The following is a 17297-nucleotide window of genomic DNA, read 5'->3' on the forward strand; positions in this document are numbered from 1 at the left end:
GGGAGAGCCTCGGATGGGAGTCCCAAATGGGTTCATGTCAGGTTGCCGCTTACTTCCAACCCAAGAGTGAGTTCGACTGCTCAGAAGCACACGGGGGTCCCCTTGGAGCGGCTGTGTCACTGCAGAGGTGACAGGGATCGGGGGTAGCCGTCAGCTCCAGACAGCTCAGCCCTGCCCACTCCTTTCTGCCCACAGGGCAGAGCAGCAGGCGTCCGGCTCATCTCGGGAGGCGATGCAGACAAGAGTTCAGATTATTTGTAGTGCTCCACTCTTTGTATTGAAGCACTTTGGTGTGTCACCCCAGAGGTGATGGAAATACATCATGGTTCTCTGACACTGTTTCTTGTGGGACCTTACTGGTTTTAACACCTGCTGTCCAAATGATGATGGTAGTGACCAGGCCCAGCTTTGCTTAACTTGTGAGCCAAAATAATGGCTGTTACTAGGCTTGAAATGGTTTTGATCTCTCCCTCACTGGCTGTGGAGGCTGTAGGCGTGTGTCTTTTTCCAGACGGAGTCCAGCATCACCATGACCTGCGCGGATGGGAAGTGGAACAAGCAGGTGACCTGCGAGCCCGTGGACTGCGGTGTCCCAGACCAGTACCACGTCTACCCTGCCACCTTCAACTGCAGCGAGGGGACCACCTTTGGCAAGAAATGCTCCTTCACTTGCCGACCTCCTGCTCTTCTGAAAGGTATTGGACAGTGTCTGTGCGGAGACCTGGGGATAGCTGCACAACTAACACAGACTGTTCCTAGTAATATATGTTACTGTTGCTGTTGTTTTAGAATTATTCATGATATTTTAAGTATGAAGAATTATGAGACTCTATGGGAAGGTTTATTTATGTTAGAAGTTAAGTTCCTTTGCATCTCTCTATTACCTTCCTTTGACCTTTCCTTGATCATGGCTGGCCAGGCAGTAATGACAGTGAATATTGCTTCCATACAACCAAAACATGGTAAAGTCATGGGGATAAATCAAATTGAACTCTCTCATCTTCTTTCCCATGTCTTCTCTGTTTTCTGTGTCTGTCTCCTTTCCATGCCTCCTCCATGTATTTGGAAAGGCAGAAGATTGAAAAGTCCCATGTCCCAGGGGCACAGTCCCCCATCACTGTTTTTCCTAATCCACCCATCACCTCTCTCCTTCTCCACACTCATCTTGCTCTACCTCTGACCTTTCTCTCCTCCTCTTGTTTGGGACTTTGTACATTATCTTTTTCTTAAAAATAACACACTCTGCTGCCTTCTTTCCTTTTCTCACCCATCTTTTTCCCTGCTGCTTTTCTGCCAGCATCCCCATCATCTCAGCACCATCAACTCTTCTGCTCACTGGCACATTACCCTTTTTGATCTGATCCTCAGGAAACAAGGAAGGATCTCATTGTTAATTTGAAGGAACATTAGAGCCAAATTAATGTGTCATCTTGCAGTGGAGTAATCTTAACTGCTGTTGTCAACTCGGGTAAAAATGCTGTATAAGCTTTTTTTGTACATGTAGTATCACCTTTTCTGCAAGGATTCATTGCAAACCTTGGGTGAGGCACGGGAAGTATTCTTCATTTCAGTGAAAGGATACGTTGATTTCTTCATGTATAACCAAATTGCTTAATTCTTTTAACTCTGACTTAGGAGGGTAACCACAAACAGCCAACACACAGTTTTTTGTCAAAGAATTCCCTTTCTTTGTTCATGCGCTAGAGGGTCATCTTCAACAAGAGATGTGTTTTCATTGAAAATGCCTGGAATGTTTTTAAGGGGGCAGCGAAGATGGTGGTATTCATCATGACCAGCATGAGCTTCAGCTGATGACTCGGGTGGGGGTCACTGGAGGGATGATAACCAACCCCCAGGTCAGGGGGTGCAGCTGTGGTGCGTAGCACTTCACTTTTGTCCAGAAGCTCTGTGAGGTAAAGGCACCATTTGGTGTACAGCCATCAGTGATGACTAATAGATGTTGCCACTAAGCTTCTGGAGAACGGCGTTCGAGTGACTCATGCCTAATTCAATCACTGACGTCATGACAGCCACTGTTGGTAATGTCACAGCTTATCACTTTGCAGTGGCAAGTATGATATCACCACGGCTGGTCTGCAGAGCTGCTGCATGACTCAGAGCAGAGGAGCATGCTGGTGCTCTAGAAAAGAGCTCCCTTCTGCACAAAATACCTCTGCAATCATCTGCAGTTGGGGAGGGCAGAGAGAAAGCCAGGGCTGATTTAACGTGGCTTCTCTTATCTTTGTGGGTAGGGCAGGAGGGCTCCTCCACATACCTTCCTGAGCCCTCCAGAGCCTTTTGTTTTCTTCTTCTCTGAATTCCAGCCTCATGCCCCGGCTCTCTTCCTTCCCTCTCGGAGCGATGGCATTGCTCTGGGGTTAGCAGTTTGTCAGTATTATTTTGGATAACTCCGAAGTTGGCGTACTGTTGAAAATATGCCTTGTGGGTTGAGAAGAGTTCCTGCAGCAATGCTTGGGGATTTCAATAGAGTATTAGGGATTTTTGAAGGGTTAGTGGCTCATAGCTGTGCTTTGTTTCTTAGGAAAAGCTTATTCCTTTTCAACATACAGCATAAAATAACAAAGAATGTAAAATACACTGAGACTAGGCTACTTTTAGCTTAACCTTCTGAAGTCAAGTAGGTCATAGCAGAGGCAAATAGATCTATTGTACCTTTTACCTTTGAGGTGCTGGCCAAGAAAGCTTCCTAAGGAAAATGGGTCTCTAATGAGTATTATGAATCGTATTTATCACACTAGTCCCCAAGGACTGAGAGTCCCCAGCTGAGAATGGCTCCTCATTGTGCTGGAGTAGTGACTCTAATGCTAACAGATGCTGCTCCAAAAGGCTCAAAATCGGGGAAAAAAAAAAAAAAAAGACAGATTCAGGGAAGAGATATAACACAGAAGCAGAATGAAGAATGTAATGGCACCAAACCCTCTGTTAATGCCATGACTTTGGAGAGGAGGGGGTTGATGTATGAACCAAGCTTCCTTTGAGAGAAGAACAAAATAAGTAAGAGAAATACAAAAGATTACAAAGCCAGTGTGGCTTTCCCTATGCTATAGCATTTCCTGAAATAAGCACTGTCTGCCTGTCATCTGAAAACAGTCCTTAATGATTTAATGCCATCATCTAGAAAGAGAAAATGCATAGGACATCCACAGTTGAATTTGTCAAACCAGCTGAGGTGGCTTTTGGTGTATTATGGGTGTAACGACATTTTGAAAAAAAATATTCCTGCTGAATGTTGTTAACTTTGCTCACTGCTCTTCTCAGGAAACAACAGCAACTTGACCTGCATGGAGGATGGGCTGTGGTCCTTTCCGGAGGCCCTGTGTGAGCTGATGTGTCGAGCACCATCCATCGTCCCCAATGCGGATCTCCAGACTACTCGTTGCCGAGAAGATAAGCACAAAGTGGGCTCGTTTTGCAAGTACAAATGCAAACCAGGTTACCATGTCCCCGGATCCTCCAGAAGAGCAAGAAAGTACGTGAAAGTAATGCCGTGCAGGCGGCATGATTCAGAGAGCCATGAGTTAAACTGATCTTGGGAAAGGGATGGGCTGTTTATAACAGACTCTATGTGCTGTAATGAATATCACTGAGCAACTCCTTCATGCAGATAGTTGTGCGGTTTCAAGGGGATTTAGGCACCTAGCTCACTTAGGCTTCCTTGAAAATCCTAACCAGTGCTCAAAAAACAGACCTTACCTTAGAAATACCCCTTTGATATGCAGCCTGGGGAGTCCCCTTTGAAACTCTGCAGGAAAGGGTTAGTGCTATCGTACACTTCTGACTCTGCACAAACCCACTTCAAACCAACCACAGCCCACAAACGTGGGAAGTTGAGTTTTTAGGAGACGTGTCCAAGGCCAAAAGAGGAGTTTAGGCTGGGCAGCTCAATGTTGGCTTTGCAAATAATTGTTATTTTTGCTCAGAGACCTCATGACGCAGATTCACGACTTGTTCCCCGAGTGTTAAAAGCTCAAGCACACCCATCCCCTGCAACCTGCTAGCAGAGCTCAGAGGCTGTGGGGGCTCTTAGCTGACTCAGCCACTCACTAAATGGTCTTGTTTTTTTCTGCACAAAAAGGCGAGCATTTAAGATCCAGTGCACGCAAGACGGCACGTGGCTGCCGGGCGCTTGCGTGCCCGTTACCTGTGACCCTCCACCTTCCAAGTTTCATGGGCTCTACCAGTGCTCCAACGGTTTCCAGTTCAACAGCGAATGCCGGATCAAGTGCGAAGATGATGACAATCAGTCGGTGAGTCTCTCTTACCCGAATTATCTCAGCCCATACAAGCATGGTTTTATCATATGCTCCCTAAGGGCCCTGATCTTGGAGGGGCTGAGTGCCATTGAGCTCTTCTGAGACCAGAGACAGGGAAATGGAGAAGGGAAATACATCATTAAAGTAGAGGGAGGAAACTACTGCAAAGAGCCTGGAAATATTATTTTTAGGATAGTAGTAATGGTATTAACTATTACCCCTAGAGGACCAGCAGTGAGTAACTTGCTGTTTCCGGACAATAAGTGGCTGAAAAATCTGCCTCAGTGTCTTTATGATGTAGCTAGAAAATAAGGAGTAATGAATGAAAGTAAGTAGGGTATGAGTTACTTGCTCTTGTCCTGGTTGTTCATTTCATTTTACCTTGCTTTTCTCCCCAGTTCTTTTTCTCATTATCATTATATGTATGTTTGCCATATGATAATTTAACTTGATAGGGATTGCAACTATTCAGGTGAACTGTCTCTAACCTTTCATGTTTTTCTGGCTGTGAAGGTGTCATTTGGCATTAGGGGTCAGATCCTCATCTGGCATAAATCAGCATGTTGCCTTTGACTTCCCAGGAGCTGTGTTCACTGATACGGGAAGGTCTGGCCTTCGGTATCTTGTTTGAAATGCTTAGTTTTCCTCAGCAAAGGTAATTATAGTTTGTAAGATAAGTAACTTCTCCCAGAAGTGCTGCTGCTGCTTAATACGCTTGGGAAGAGAAAGTGGGGATGTAGAAGCTGCTGCTACTACACGCACTGCAGAGAGCAGAGTGCTCTGTCAAAGGCTTTTTAATATCATTCCAGATTCTGAGGACATATTAAAAAGGGACCAACGCTGCCCTAGGGCCAGTGATCTGAAAGACACCTCTGATACCTGCTCCAAACGTTAAAAGCCAATTGCTGTCCCCATTCCCTGCCAGGCTGGCCCACCCTCTTCATGGGGACCACAGGCAGAGTTTTGTATCAGGGCATCTGGAAAAGGTTTCCTTGTATAAGACTCACATGAGGCTACGAGCCTTGTGAAATGAGAAGTTGCACACGGGGGTGCAGTTTGGGTGGGAGCTCTGGGGTACGGCGTCTGTGGCTTTGTGCATCTACCACTTGCTCAGGGTGGTCAGCAGGGCTGAAGACGTGTACCATCGCTGACACGCAGGGAAACTGGGGCCACCGGGGTAATGAGAACTGGTATAACGGCATCGTGTTTGCTTTTAAATGAGCTGGACGTGAAGAGGAGCAAGCAGTGGAGTCGGGGTTACAGCAATAATGAAGTGAGCTCTGGAAAGTGAGAGATACAGCTGTGTCTCTATTCACTGTAAGGAAGAGTGTAGTGACTGTCCAGCTGCGAAAGCACCTTGAGCAAAGGAGCAGATAACATCTTGAGAAAGGGATTTGCAGAGAAAGGTATTTCCAGATATCCCAGAAAATAGACTACAGAAGAAGAGGGAGGACTCATGGTACAAGCCAGAACCACTTGAGAGGTGTTAATTATTTAAGGATTAAACCCCACTAAGTCTCTCTCAGCTATATAAGGTGATAATGCACGTTGCATCCAAGCAAGAAACCCAGCGGGGATTTTCACAGGAGATTTTGCAGGTCAGGGAGTGATGGACAGTATGTTACTATAGCAATGGATATCCTGGGATCTCTGAGTATGTTGCAGAAACGATACAGTAGTACCCTTGGGCAGAGTCAGCTCCAGGAACATAAATCAGGTTTTGTGGCTCACCTTTAAAAATCATGTTTGAACCCTGGCATGCAAATTGCAATGGAAGCGCACCACACTTGCTAAAACAGCAAATTGCGCTCAATTATCACTTAGCGATCTCTTCCTGAATTTGTCACCACGCTGAAAGATCATTACTCAGCTGTACATATGGCATCTCTTAATCACCAGGAACGTAATGGTCATTTAAGCAGGTACCTCCCCTGGCACCCAGAGCAAGGGTCTTCCATTTCTGAATATTGTGCACAAATCATATGAACAGTCAGATCTAAATTAATCAGTCTCTGCCAAACTGGCCCTTAGGTGAGAGTCACCAAGCTGGATCACACCCTGAGTCCATCTGGTCCATTATCCTTTCATATGATTTGCTTATTACTTCTGGCAATGGCCAGATGTCTAGAGAAGGGGAAGCAGGTCCCACGCAGTAGTCTGCTGATAAGACCACTTTGCATCTCACTTTGCATCGTGTTCATCAACAAAGCTGAGCAAAGAAAGCATTAGGATATTAAGGACAAGACTAACACTGAAGGCTGCGCAATTTTTCACGCCAGTACCAGGGGCTTGTGCTGTGCAAGAACGGGTGTGGGTCGTGGGGAAGAGCTCGTAAGAAAAGTTCGGCAGCCTTGCTGAGAGCCCAGCATAGACAGCACAGTAAAGGATCCCCAAAGATATCCAGCGCAATCTCCGAGAGCAAGGTGCGTTGATTGCAGGCAACGTGCCTGGCATGTAAAACGGGCGAGGAGAAGCAGAGATCCTGCATGGTTCCCCCACCCAGCACGGCCCCCGGCGGGAGGTTTGGAGCCCGGCCACACCAGACATCCTCCTGTTGAATGTCCCCCATTACCCCATGGCAGTTAGACTCGCGGATCCTGCAGAACAGCTTGCGCAGAAATCCCCAATGCCATGAGGATAGATCTGACAAAAGATTGCCTGTGCACTCCTTTGTTGTTTCTAAAGGGCATGATATTTCCCCTCGGACTTTGGTATTCATTCTTCAGTATCATACAGAGAATCTTTTCTATAAGAGAAATGTCATATTCTATTCCTTGCCCATTCTCACACCAGAGGTTTTTTTTTTTCTCCTTTCCACCTGCCTCCGTGCGTGTCTGTCTCAGCCTCTTCGCTCGCTGTCACTCAAGGCAGCCAAGCTCTAAAGAGCACGTTCTGCCCTGCTAAGCATCCCTGCTCTCCTTCCTCCTTCCGATGGCCATTGGGGATTCTTCCTTTTTCGAGACAAAGATGATGCAACTAGTTAGAAAATGGGAAGAGGGAAAAGGTTGTCTGCATTCAACACAAACCTCTCAACAACAAGAAAGAAGACAAATGGGGTGAATGCACCTTTATCGCAACCGGAGTGGGTTTATTTTAAGGAAGAGACCTTGCAAGGGCCTTGTAAAGACATTGCGTTGCACACAGTGTGTTTGTATGCAAGGCAGGTTTCATTCTTTTTATTCTTTGGAAGACTTCTCCTTGCCCCCGGGGCTGGCAGTCCCAACCGGCGGCTCCTCCAGCTCCAGCAGAACTTTGCTCCCAGCTCAGCTCTGCCCGTTTCTCCCCGCTCAGCCTGTCCTTGCCGTTGTTTTTGTGACCATCCTCGTTATCTCCTTCTCTCATTCCCAGGGCCGTGGAAGCAACGTGATTCACTGCCGGAAGGATGGCACCTGGAGCGGCTCCTTTCATCTCTGCAGGGAGATGCAGGGCCAGTGCGCACTGCCCACGCAGCTCAACAGCCACCTGAAGCTGCAGTGCGCCGGCGGCTACGGCATAGGTTTGTGAGCATCAGCCCCGGCCGTCTGCCGTGGGGGGACGCAGCTCAGACGGGAGCGGGGAGCGGGTGGGACGGGAGACGAGGAAGAGGATGGGAATGTGAGGGAGGAAGGAAGGAGCCTGCAGTCCTTGAAGTCACTTTCTCCTCGTGGACCTGTTTGCCTGAGTGAGAGGCTGCTACAGGAGGCTTTTCGGGGAACTGCTTTTAGGAAACATGAAGGTTTGAGAGGCCAAGCATCACGAAACGTGCTCTGAGCGCCTGCTCCTTGCAGCGCTTCCAGTTTCATCGTGTCCCTTTTTGGCCGGCTGGTTTCAGTGGGCAGCCAGTGTGGCAGATTATGCCAGAGACACGTCCAGTCCTCGAAATATAGGGAGAGATTGTACCTGCGTTTGCTCTTACACTTCTGTAATGTCCCTCTCCTTCAACCATCCGCGCACGCAGACCCCCCCAGAGGCGGAAAGGCAGGAACCTGGCAGGGAAGTGCAGCACCAGGACAGTTCAGGTCTCTCCTGAAAGAATATGACACCAGCTGAGCATCCCCTTTGGTACGATGGTTGTTTAGGAGCTGTTGTAAGCCTTGGCTGTGGATAACGAGCCGCTCCAAAAGTCTCCGCCACTTTATACTTCACTGTTTCACACAGAGGAATAGAATAAATCCTGGAAAGGGGTGGGGGACCTAAGTCCAGGGAATACGACAAGCTGTCAGTGTCCTTCCCAGCTTCCCATTCACTCCAGACACGGAGATGATATTACTGCCTAAGCCTCAGCTTTGCCAAGTTTTCCCCCTTCTTTCTTGGGTGCCTGGTCACTCTCCAGGGGGTGATGAGCATTGGGGCGCTTCCCGCGCTCAGCTTTGCTCTGTGTCACCCAGGCAGAGGGAGGGATAGACTCCGCGCGGAACTGTACACGCTGTATTGTATTTTCAATCCCTGCTTTTGAGGTCTCCCCGCTGTAAGGGCTGCAGGAGGAGCTGCACTGGCTGCAGCCCGCGCAGACCTGCGAGGCCCCTTCCTGCAGCCCCGCTGCCAGCCCCTGCCACCCCCTCCTCCCTCCGCCCCATCCCTTTGAACTTGGAGAAATTTCCTCGTTGCGCGGCTCCCTCATTATATCGCAGCCATGCGAGGGACCACGAGCCTCCTTGTGTTCCCTCCCCGGGGAGGAGAACACGACCTGGATGAGATCACCGCTCTGTAATGATGCCAATTACAGATCATATATCAAAACAATTCCGACCCGCTCCTTTCCGTAAGCGTAAATGGCGTGGCGGCGCGCGGGAGAGCGAGCGGCGAGCGAGCTGCAGCGACTCTTAATGTGGCGAGGCGTTTTACCCTTGAGACGAGGTTACATCCCGCGGCCGGCCAGATTTTTGCAAGGAGAGAAATACCGATTCCTGGTTCGGAGAGGAGCATCTCGGTGCTGCCAGCAGGAGGGTCTGCAGCTGCCCCCGCAGCGGGCGCCTCGGCCCTCTCCCAGCCCTGCCCATCCCAGATGCAAGGTCCGGTGGGCCCGCTCCTGGGCTGGGACCACGCAGCTGTCATGGAGGCGAGGGACTCCTGGGTCAGATCCTCCACGAGAGTGCAGCTCTAGCTGGAGAGGGAGGAAGAGCTCGGCGAGGGCACAGCGGCCGTTGGCTCTTGTCCTCAGCAGATGGAGACATACCACACACTTTGTTAGGCTCACCCAGCACCACTTTTTGGGATCAGGTTGTTGGGATTTTCTTCTCTTCTTTATGGTTTTGGAAGCCTGATGGATGTCCCTCCGAGAAGGCACTCTCCTTCCACTCACACGCAACGGGGCTGGTGTCAACGGGCCTCATCCAGCAGGTCCCACGGAGCCGCTACCACGGGCGCTGGGAAAGCAAAACAAAGCCCAAGCGCTCCCCGTCTTGTTGGCTCAAAAACACGGGTCTGCTCTGCTTCCGCCGACTCCTCCGTGTGGGAGTACGTGAAAAGGCAGAAGCAGGTGGAGAAAATAATAGCATCCAGTCGTGGTCACTATGAATCCCACACACCTTCGGTAATTCCTCAGACACCTAATCTGCCCTTCCAGGCTGAGGTGTGCGTTGAGCCAAAGGTTCAGCTCTCCAAACCAGTGTGGAGATTAATTCCTCCCCCAGCGCTGATTGGAGTGCAGAAATCCTAATGACATGTTTGCAGCAGCTGTGCCATTCAAGAGTGATTTTCCAGGGGGGAAATGGTAATGGTCCAACACGCTAGGGCTTACGGTTGTGTCACCACAGGGCTCTGGGATATTGCTGCAGAGTATCACAGCATGTTTTAATAAAGAAAGGACAGGATTCCCACTGGGCATGACAGTTAATCAGAGAAAAAGCAGGTTTATGTGTGAACAAAGCCATCATTACCTCTCTACATACATCTCACCAACTGTGGGACTTAGGTGATAGCCCGTCTGCAATATCATTAGGTTTGGTCACCCTCCGAAAGATTATTATTGAAGGTCTGTAAATTTGACAGATCAAACGGTAGGTTTTTGTCATGTCATAGGTGAGATGAGTTCTACAGCCTCTGCTTAATCAGGCCCATTGCTTGAAAGAGCAGTTGAAGTGGAAAAACCTTCGCGTTTTCTTGATGATCTGAAAGCGCAAAACCTGACCCCCTTCTTGGAGTGAATAGCCAGAGAAATACCTAGATATGCAGCTCGTACAAAAAGGCCCTGGAATATCCGCCACCCCCACGATCTCCTGCTGAGGTGCAGGGTTGTACTCAGCATTTTAAGTGCGGCTAGAAGATATGTGATAGTTACGGTTGACTGCTAATTGCAATTTAGGAAAAACGAGCCCTAATCCTGTCCTTCAGCTGGAAGGATGCTGAAAGGGTCAGAAGCTGCTTGCTTTATGCTTTAGCTTTATCCTCTCTGTGTTCCGTGCAGGCGCGGAGTGTACCACCTCATGTCTGGATCACAGTCACGAGCCCATCCTCCTGCGCGTGAACGAGACTGTGCAAGACATCCAGCACTGGATGAACCCGCAAAGAGTGAAGGTCAGTGCCTGACGGTTTCACTAACTACAACCCTTGTTGCATGTTCATGTGCAGTGAGTGAACGGCGTTACCCGGGGTTCATTCAATGAGGCGAATACCCGGGGAATTCTGCCCTTTAGAAAAGAATTCCTCATTTTTGTCGTGTCTTTGCATGTTGTTCTGGTAACGTGGTGGCTTTCTCTCCAAGTTGCTTTCTCTCTTGCGATTTACCGGTGAAAGTTAGTTCAAGGTAAAGGCCCCACATCGGTGCGCTCAGATCCACCCAGCACCCACAGTGGGTCTGATCTGGAAACACGATTCGTTACACAGGAAGATGCGATGGACAGTGAGAGAAAGGGCACTGGCCCGGTTTTATTTTCTTCCTCCTATTCAGTATTTTGCATTCTTTGGGTGGCAGGGCTGGATTTTTTCTGCACTGCTTTTGGATGACAAAAGCAGCTGATACAGAGGGTATTTCATTTCCCGAACCGGCAGAGCTGGCTGAGTCCTCCCCCCGCCCCTTCGCCCGCATGCGAGAGATGCCGGCTCAGCACAGCCCCTTCCAGAGGTCACCACTTCTTCCTCCTGCCCGCTGCAAACGCACAGGCAGCATTAACCGCTCACGGCACTCTCTCCTGTGCACCCTCCAGCGCACACCCGCGGCGGTCTGTGCGGCGGGGGACGTGCCGCGTACAGCACCTCGCGCGCACGCTCGCCCCTGCACACACGTGCAGGCGCCGCTTGGCTTCGTGCCTGCGCTTGGGTACCGGTGGGAGACGCACTCATCACTCATCTCCCTCTTTCTGAAAACCCTCGTGCCATCTACACAACTGCGCCCTCCTGCCTAGAAATGTGTGTGACCGGGCGCTTGTGCCTATGCGGTGTTTCAGCGGGTGTAGGCGTTTATCCGGACGTGCCCAAGTGCCGGTCGGAAGACGCCGGCATGTCGCATGTCACCGGGCTGCCGGCTGCTGCTGGTGCTTGAGCTAACACTGTTGGCTTTTCCAAACTTGGCCCTGGCTTTGCAGGAGTCCGTTTTACACTCTTGAACTCCATTTAGAAGGAGAACAAGCAGCCAACGCAGCCCCAGCATGTCCTGAGCAGCTCTGACAGTTTATTTGCTTCTCTACATGGCTAAATACGTACCGTGGGTTTGGGGGTTTTGAAATCTGGCCTTGGCTGTGGATAGCGAGCCGCTCCAAAAATCTCCGCCGCTTTATACTTCACTATTTCACACGGAGCAATAGAATAAATCCTGGAAAGGGGTGGGGGACCTAAGTCCAGGGAATACGACAAGCTGTCAGTGTCCTTCCCAGCTTCCCATTCACTCCAGACACGGAGATGATATTACTGCCTAAGCCTCGGCTTTGCCAAGTTTCTGGCATGAAACATAAAGAAACCCCCTGTCTCTGTGTTAGGGGCGATTTCTCGCTGGCCCTTTCCCGAGTGCTAGGCTTTAAAGTGGGTTTGTAATTCATGGTGAAATAAAGTGACAGCTTCCCTCCCGTTCTCTGCTGTGCTCCTTCGTTTATTGATGCGGGTACACAGAGGGAGCTGTAACGAGTTTTATACCTGCAGGTCTCTGGAGGGCTCATTAGGCAGCAGGGAAAACATATAGTAGTAAAGGGGGAGATGAGGGGAGTGAGGGATGGAGGAGAAATCATGGTTTCCAAGAGTACACTGGTAAATAAGACCTTTTTTGCCCTGATGGATCTTGCAAGAGCTTTAGGCTGTGAACAGATACGGGTTCGACGCCACAAACACTTTGTAACTAGAGGGTGAGATTTGGGCTTGAAAACTTGTGTCGGGAGATGGAGGGGAGCCTTTAGGAGACGAGCGGGATGCTGCCGAGACACGCCGGAGGGGCTTTTTTTTTGGTAGCTGTAAAACATCCATCTTATTCAACTCTCCAGATAAGGGGATGTCACCCACAGGGAGCGGTGCCTCGCGGGGTGCCGCTGGGGGAAACGCTGCTGCTGGTGGGACCGGGGAGACCCTGGAGAGAAGGGACTGGGATGCCTTTGGGGAAGGTCCCCATGGCAATGTGTTATATATCATTAATAATATGTGTCTCTAATTACGGTCAGTGACAGCTTGCTGTTGTGCCATACGAGTAAAGGGAGCAGCTGGTTGCATTTACACGGCGAGGCTTTGTGGATCTCAAAGTACTTGAATGACGCAAAGGAAACACTTTTAGTTACTTAATTTCAGGCACAAATAATGTACAAATGAGTGCAGGATGAGAAGCAGATAAAGGCAGGAGCGATCTCTGCAGTTTACCTTTGAGAGCACAGGAGCAGATAAAACAAAGGGAGAGCCGGGAAAAAAAATAGAAAGGATTTGTGTGTGGCTGCTCAAGCAACAGATATTATGGAAGCAAAGTGGGAAGGGGGAGCCGTCCCTCCTCTGAGGGTTGTTCAGAGCAGAGCTGTGCAAATCACTTGATTTTTTGGTTCGCTGGAAGTTCTGTCAAATAAAAAAAAAAAAAAGTTTTCTCCTAATCAAAGGGACTTTTTTGTTGCTGTGATTTTTGGTGAACCAAAAAATTGGAGAAAAAAACATGTTGGTTTGAACATAACTTGGCATTTCATTTCCAAGGATTTTTTAAAACTTTTTGTTTAATGAAAATGAAAAAAAAAAAAAAAACCAAAACTTAGAAATTAAGTGTCCTCTCAAAGGAACAACAACAACAGATATTTCATTTTGAATAATGCCTAAATGTTACTGTGTTTTTCACAACTGGTTTAGGCTGAGTCGCTTTGTTGGGTCTGAAACAGTTTGCTGAAATCAGTGCAAGTTGGCAGTGTCTTCCAAATCAGTATTTTCGGCGGGGGGGGGGGGGGGGGGGGGGGGGGAAATCACCTGAAATCTTCTGTGTGTCTGTTGTTCTGCAGCGGACCGTGTTGGGAGCCACCATCGCTTTTCGCACAATTTCCCATTTACCGTGCGCGGGTAAGGGGCAGCGAGCTGTGGAAGACACCTATAGATAGAGCTGCCGAGGCTGACGATGTGGGCAGTGGAGAGAAAAAAAAGTGAAATGTCTCAGAAAGATGGCTTGACAGCTCTTTCCCCTTGACTGCAGAGAAACAGGGCGGACACCTAATTTCTGAGGTTGTCTGAATTTGGGTCCTTGCCTTTGTGCTGAGCGGGAATGGGCCAAATGCTGTGCAAACACGTGCAAGCGCAGGATAGCCTTGAAAGGGTCGGCATGCCCTGACTCTGGCTACCAGTGGGGCTGAGTGTGGCCGTGGCCCCTCCGCACGCCTGGGACGCTGCCCCACCGCTGGCGTCGTGTTTTCCTGTAGGCATTGCAAGCCCTGGGATTTTGGATGTCCAGAAGTCATTAAGGGGAATTCTCCTTAAATACTCCCCCATTCATTTAAGCTTTGCAGTTTTCCTTCTTCCTTCCTCTCTCCTCTTTCCGTGAGCTCATTTTGCAGGTGGGGAAACTGAGTCACGGAGCAGTGGAGTGACTTACTGCAGTGCGGGGGCTCGGCGCCCGGGGAGGCAGGACTTCCCACCCCGTCTGTGGCTACAGAGAAAACAGCCCCAAAGCGCCGTGTCTCCCCTCCTTCGGCAGCAGCGGCCGATCCCCTCACCACCGCGGCATTAAGCCCACGGTTAATTGGCATGTTCGTTTAGTGCCTGAGGAGAGAGTTAGCTGAGACCGGTAAATGCCAGTCCCTGGGCTTTAGCCCTGGGGGACACTCGACCCATCTAAGGTGGAGGAGAGCTCTCCACCCACCTCTCCTGGGGAAACCTAATCCCCTCCGCAGCCCGCAAATGGTTGACATCATTGTGTTAGTCCCACCATGGGAGGGAAGCGCGTGACCGGAGGCACTAGGTCTTCCCTCACAAGGAGAAAATGACAGCTTGATTTGCTTTCTTGGCTCTTTGTTACCTACTGTGGGAGTGCGTCCCGGCTTCCTCTCCCTTCGCAGCAGATGGAGTCACAGCCACCAAACCGCAGCTGGAGCTGGATGGCATTTCTGGGATGGGGACAGGACCAAAGTCAATGCGCCCGGCTGCGCAGCGCGGCCCGCGCGGGAGGGCAGCTGTGCCGCAGGAGCTGATGGACGAGGGGAGCCGGGGCCATGAGGGCGGCATATGTCACCGCAGCGGCTCGGAGCATGTGGCGGCACAGGGAAGGGATGGGGCTCACAGAGGCAGTGGCCAGATGGGCATTATCCCCGTGCACCGCCTGGCGGGTGTCGCATGTGGTCCTTCCATCCACCTCTTACTGCATCCTTTGTTGGCCCTGTAAGTCCCCCTTCCTTTTCGCGCGCACTGATGCCATCAGATCCTGGTCACATCCCGCAGTGTATCCCATATATCCCATATCCTTCCTTGCTTGCTTTTTATACATTTGTTTATCTCAGTTGCCCTATGGCACCTTTGTGCCTGGTAGCACTGCAAGAGGCAGGAATGATGCCCAACAACCTGGAACATCCCCAGTTTCTTAATTTTCCAGCCCAGGTGCTCCCTCTGTGAACAGCCCCTCTCCTGTCCTGCTGCACCACGCACCCCACAGCAGCAGCTTGAGGGTACAAACAGGCTGGGTGGTGGGAATTTGGGGTTAGGAAGACCAAGTCAGGGCCGTGGCCAAGGGCCCTTTCCTGAACATACTCTGCTTCCAGCTCCGTGAATGGCAGAAGGATTGAATTCAGCTGGAGTAGCTGATGGTCTCCGCTAGCCTAGCAAGGTATCATCTCAGGAGAGGACGAAGGAACTGGGACTAAGTCATGGGCAGGTGCTGCTCAAGAGCAATGTGGGCGTCCCGCTGACCCAGTGATCGGTCTAGCACAAGGGCGGCTGGCTTTCCTGCGCTACGGAGAGCGGCCGGGGGCTGCACTCCCTTTCCCCGGAGGCGGTGCAGCCCTTGGGATTGAGATGACCTTGAGCGAGAGGAGAGCACTGTCCTAGCAGAGACTTCACCTTCCATCCCTTCCTCTAAGGGAGGGTGCTGCGTTTTTAATACCTGGAAAGTAGTCAGTGCATCTTCTGCAAGGGACTTCTCTCACTTGGAAACCTCCTTTCTTAAAAGCCTGTTTCAGAGCTGTTCAGCTCCTTTTGTCAGCTCCACGTGCTCACACACATTCACAGTATCGAGAGGTTTTGTAAATATTGCTGCTTCTTACCAGGGGAATGTGAGATGCTCTTTGGAAGTGCGCTGCTTCTACTTATTGTCTGGCTGGCCTTGGCTACGGGAGGCAAATGCCTGAGTTTTTCTACTTTGGTTTAATTGTTGGGTTCATACGCTCTTGAACTGCTTCCTTTACTCTTCCCCCTCCCAGTCTCTTGACTGCCCTTGTTTATTTTGAAACCTAGAAAAGTTTCCTTTCTTTTCCCTCAGAAGTGCAATAAACAGAAGAGGGGAAAAAAAAAAAAAAATTAAAACATCTCACCATCACATTGTGGCAGGCAACAGCCTGGAAATCTCCAGCTGTCTGTCAAGAGTGCTCTGGGGGAATGTGTGACACCGCAGGGCCCCCGCACCTTGCAGCCTCCCTCCTCCCGGGGGATAAACAACGTCCCCCCCCCTCGCCCGGCCGCTTCTCCGCTCACACAGACGGGCCCTGTTGCGAGGCAGGTGGGGCAAGCCGGGCTTGACTAATAGTGGAAAATCCGAGAGCATCGGAAAGATAAACAGCCCAAGTCAGATAGTATAAAAGTCCTTTTTCTAGCACACGCCAGGTAAGCCTCAAATGACAGAAACTGTAAAAACATGCTGAGGTTCCCTTGCAGATGGATTAAATTAGCCCTCAAATAAACAGGGGAAGGGATGGCTCGTGCGTCAGGTCTTCCCAAATGTTAATCCCTTCCTTCCCCAGGCCTCCCTCCAACCCCGACCCCTGCCCTTGGGCAAGTGCCTACGTGTGGGCCTGGTAGAGTTAGATAATGGTTGGACTTGATGATCTTAAAGGTCTTTTCCAGCCATAACGATTCTATGTTCATTTTGCCCAACTGGACTTTGTAGTGTTTCATCCATGGATGACAACCCAAAAATGAACGCTGTGCCTGATGTCCTGGTGAATGGATGGCAGTCGTACCACCTAGACCTCCGTGGTATTGAACTACCATCTCCACTGACTGGCCAAACTTTTCAACCACTCTTAAAATCTAAGTTTCCATGTCTACAGCAAACAATGGCTACCCTGGGTGTGTCATCATTGAGGAGGCTCATCATCACTTTTACCCCAAAGTAGGCACTCCAGAATTTATTATAAATACAGACATTATTATGAAGCTCATATAACATATTAGTCGATGCTGTCCTTTCTGGGGGTTATTCTGATGGCATGTAGTGGGAGGTGCTTCCATTTAAGGTCTAAAGGATGGTGCAAAAAAGTACCTTCAAGTCCACCTTTAGCATCTTCAAGAAGCTCAGATACGATGGGTAGCAAAAGAGAACAACGTTTTGCAGGACCAAAGAAATCCCCCAATTAATTCCTAAAATGTCTCCCCGCTACCCAAGAGCAAGACAGTGGACCTGTGCCTTTGCCTTTCCCTGCCGTGTTCCCCCACCATGAGTGAAATATTGGACATGAC

At 49.9% G+C, this 17297-nt stretch overlaps 1 protein-coding gene across 1 annotated transcript in view; it reads left to right on the forward strand.

Annotated features, from left to right (window-relative positions):
- The window catches only part of PAPPA (pappalysin 1), a gene marked incomplete at its 3' end in the record, with an annotated part of 182185 nt that overhangs the window by 148331 nt on the left and 16557 nt on the right, over positions 1 to 17297 (forward strand). Inside the window, exons 15-19 of the mRNA XM_082492634.1 lie at positions 512 to 695; positions 3280 to 3490; positions 4097 to 4268; positions 7623 to 7770; positions 10660 to 10769. Of these exons, the coding sequence (XP_082348760.1) occupies positions 512 to 695; positions 3280 to 3490; positions 4097 to 4268; positions 7623 to 7770; positions 10660 to 10769 (825 nt within the window). The remainder of the gene's footprint in view (positions 1 to 511; positions 696 to 3279; positions 3491 to 4096; positions 4269 to 7622; positions 7771 to 10659; positions 10770 to 17297) is intronic.

This window comes from Vanellus vanellus (genome assembly GCF_965231255.1).
Source record: "Vanellus vanellus genome assembly, chromosome: 18".
In the NCBI taxonomy this organism is placed as follows: Eukaryota; Metazoa; Chordata; class Aves; order Charadriiformes; family Charadriidae; genus Vanellus; species Vanellus vanellus.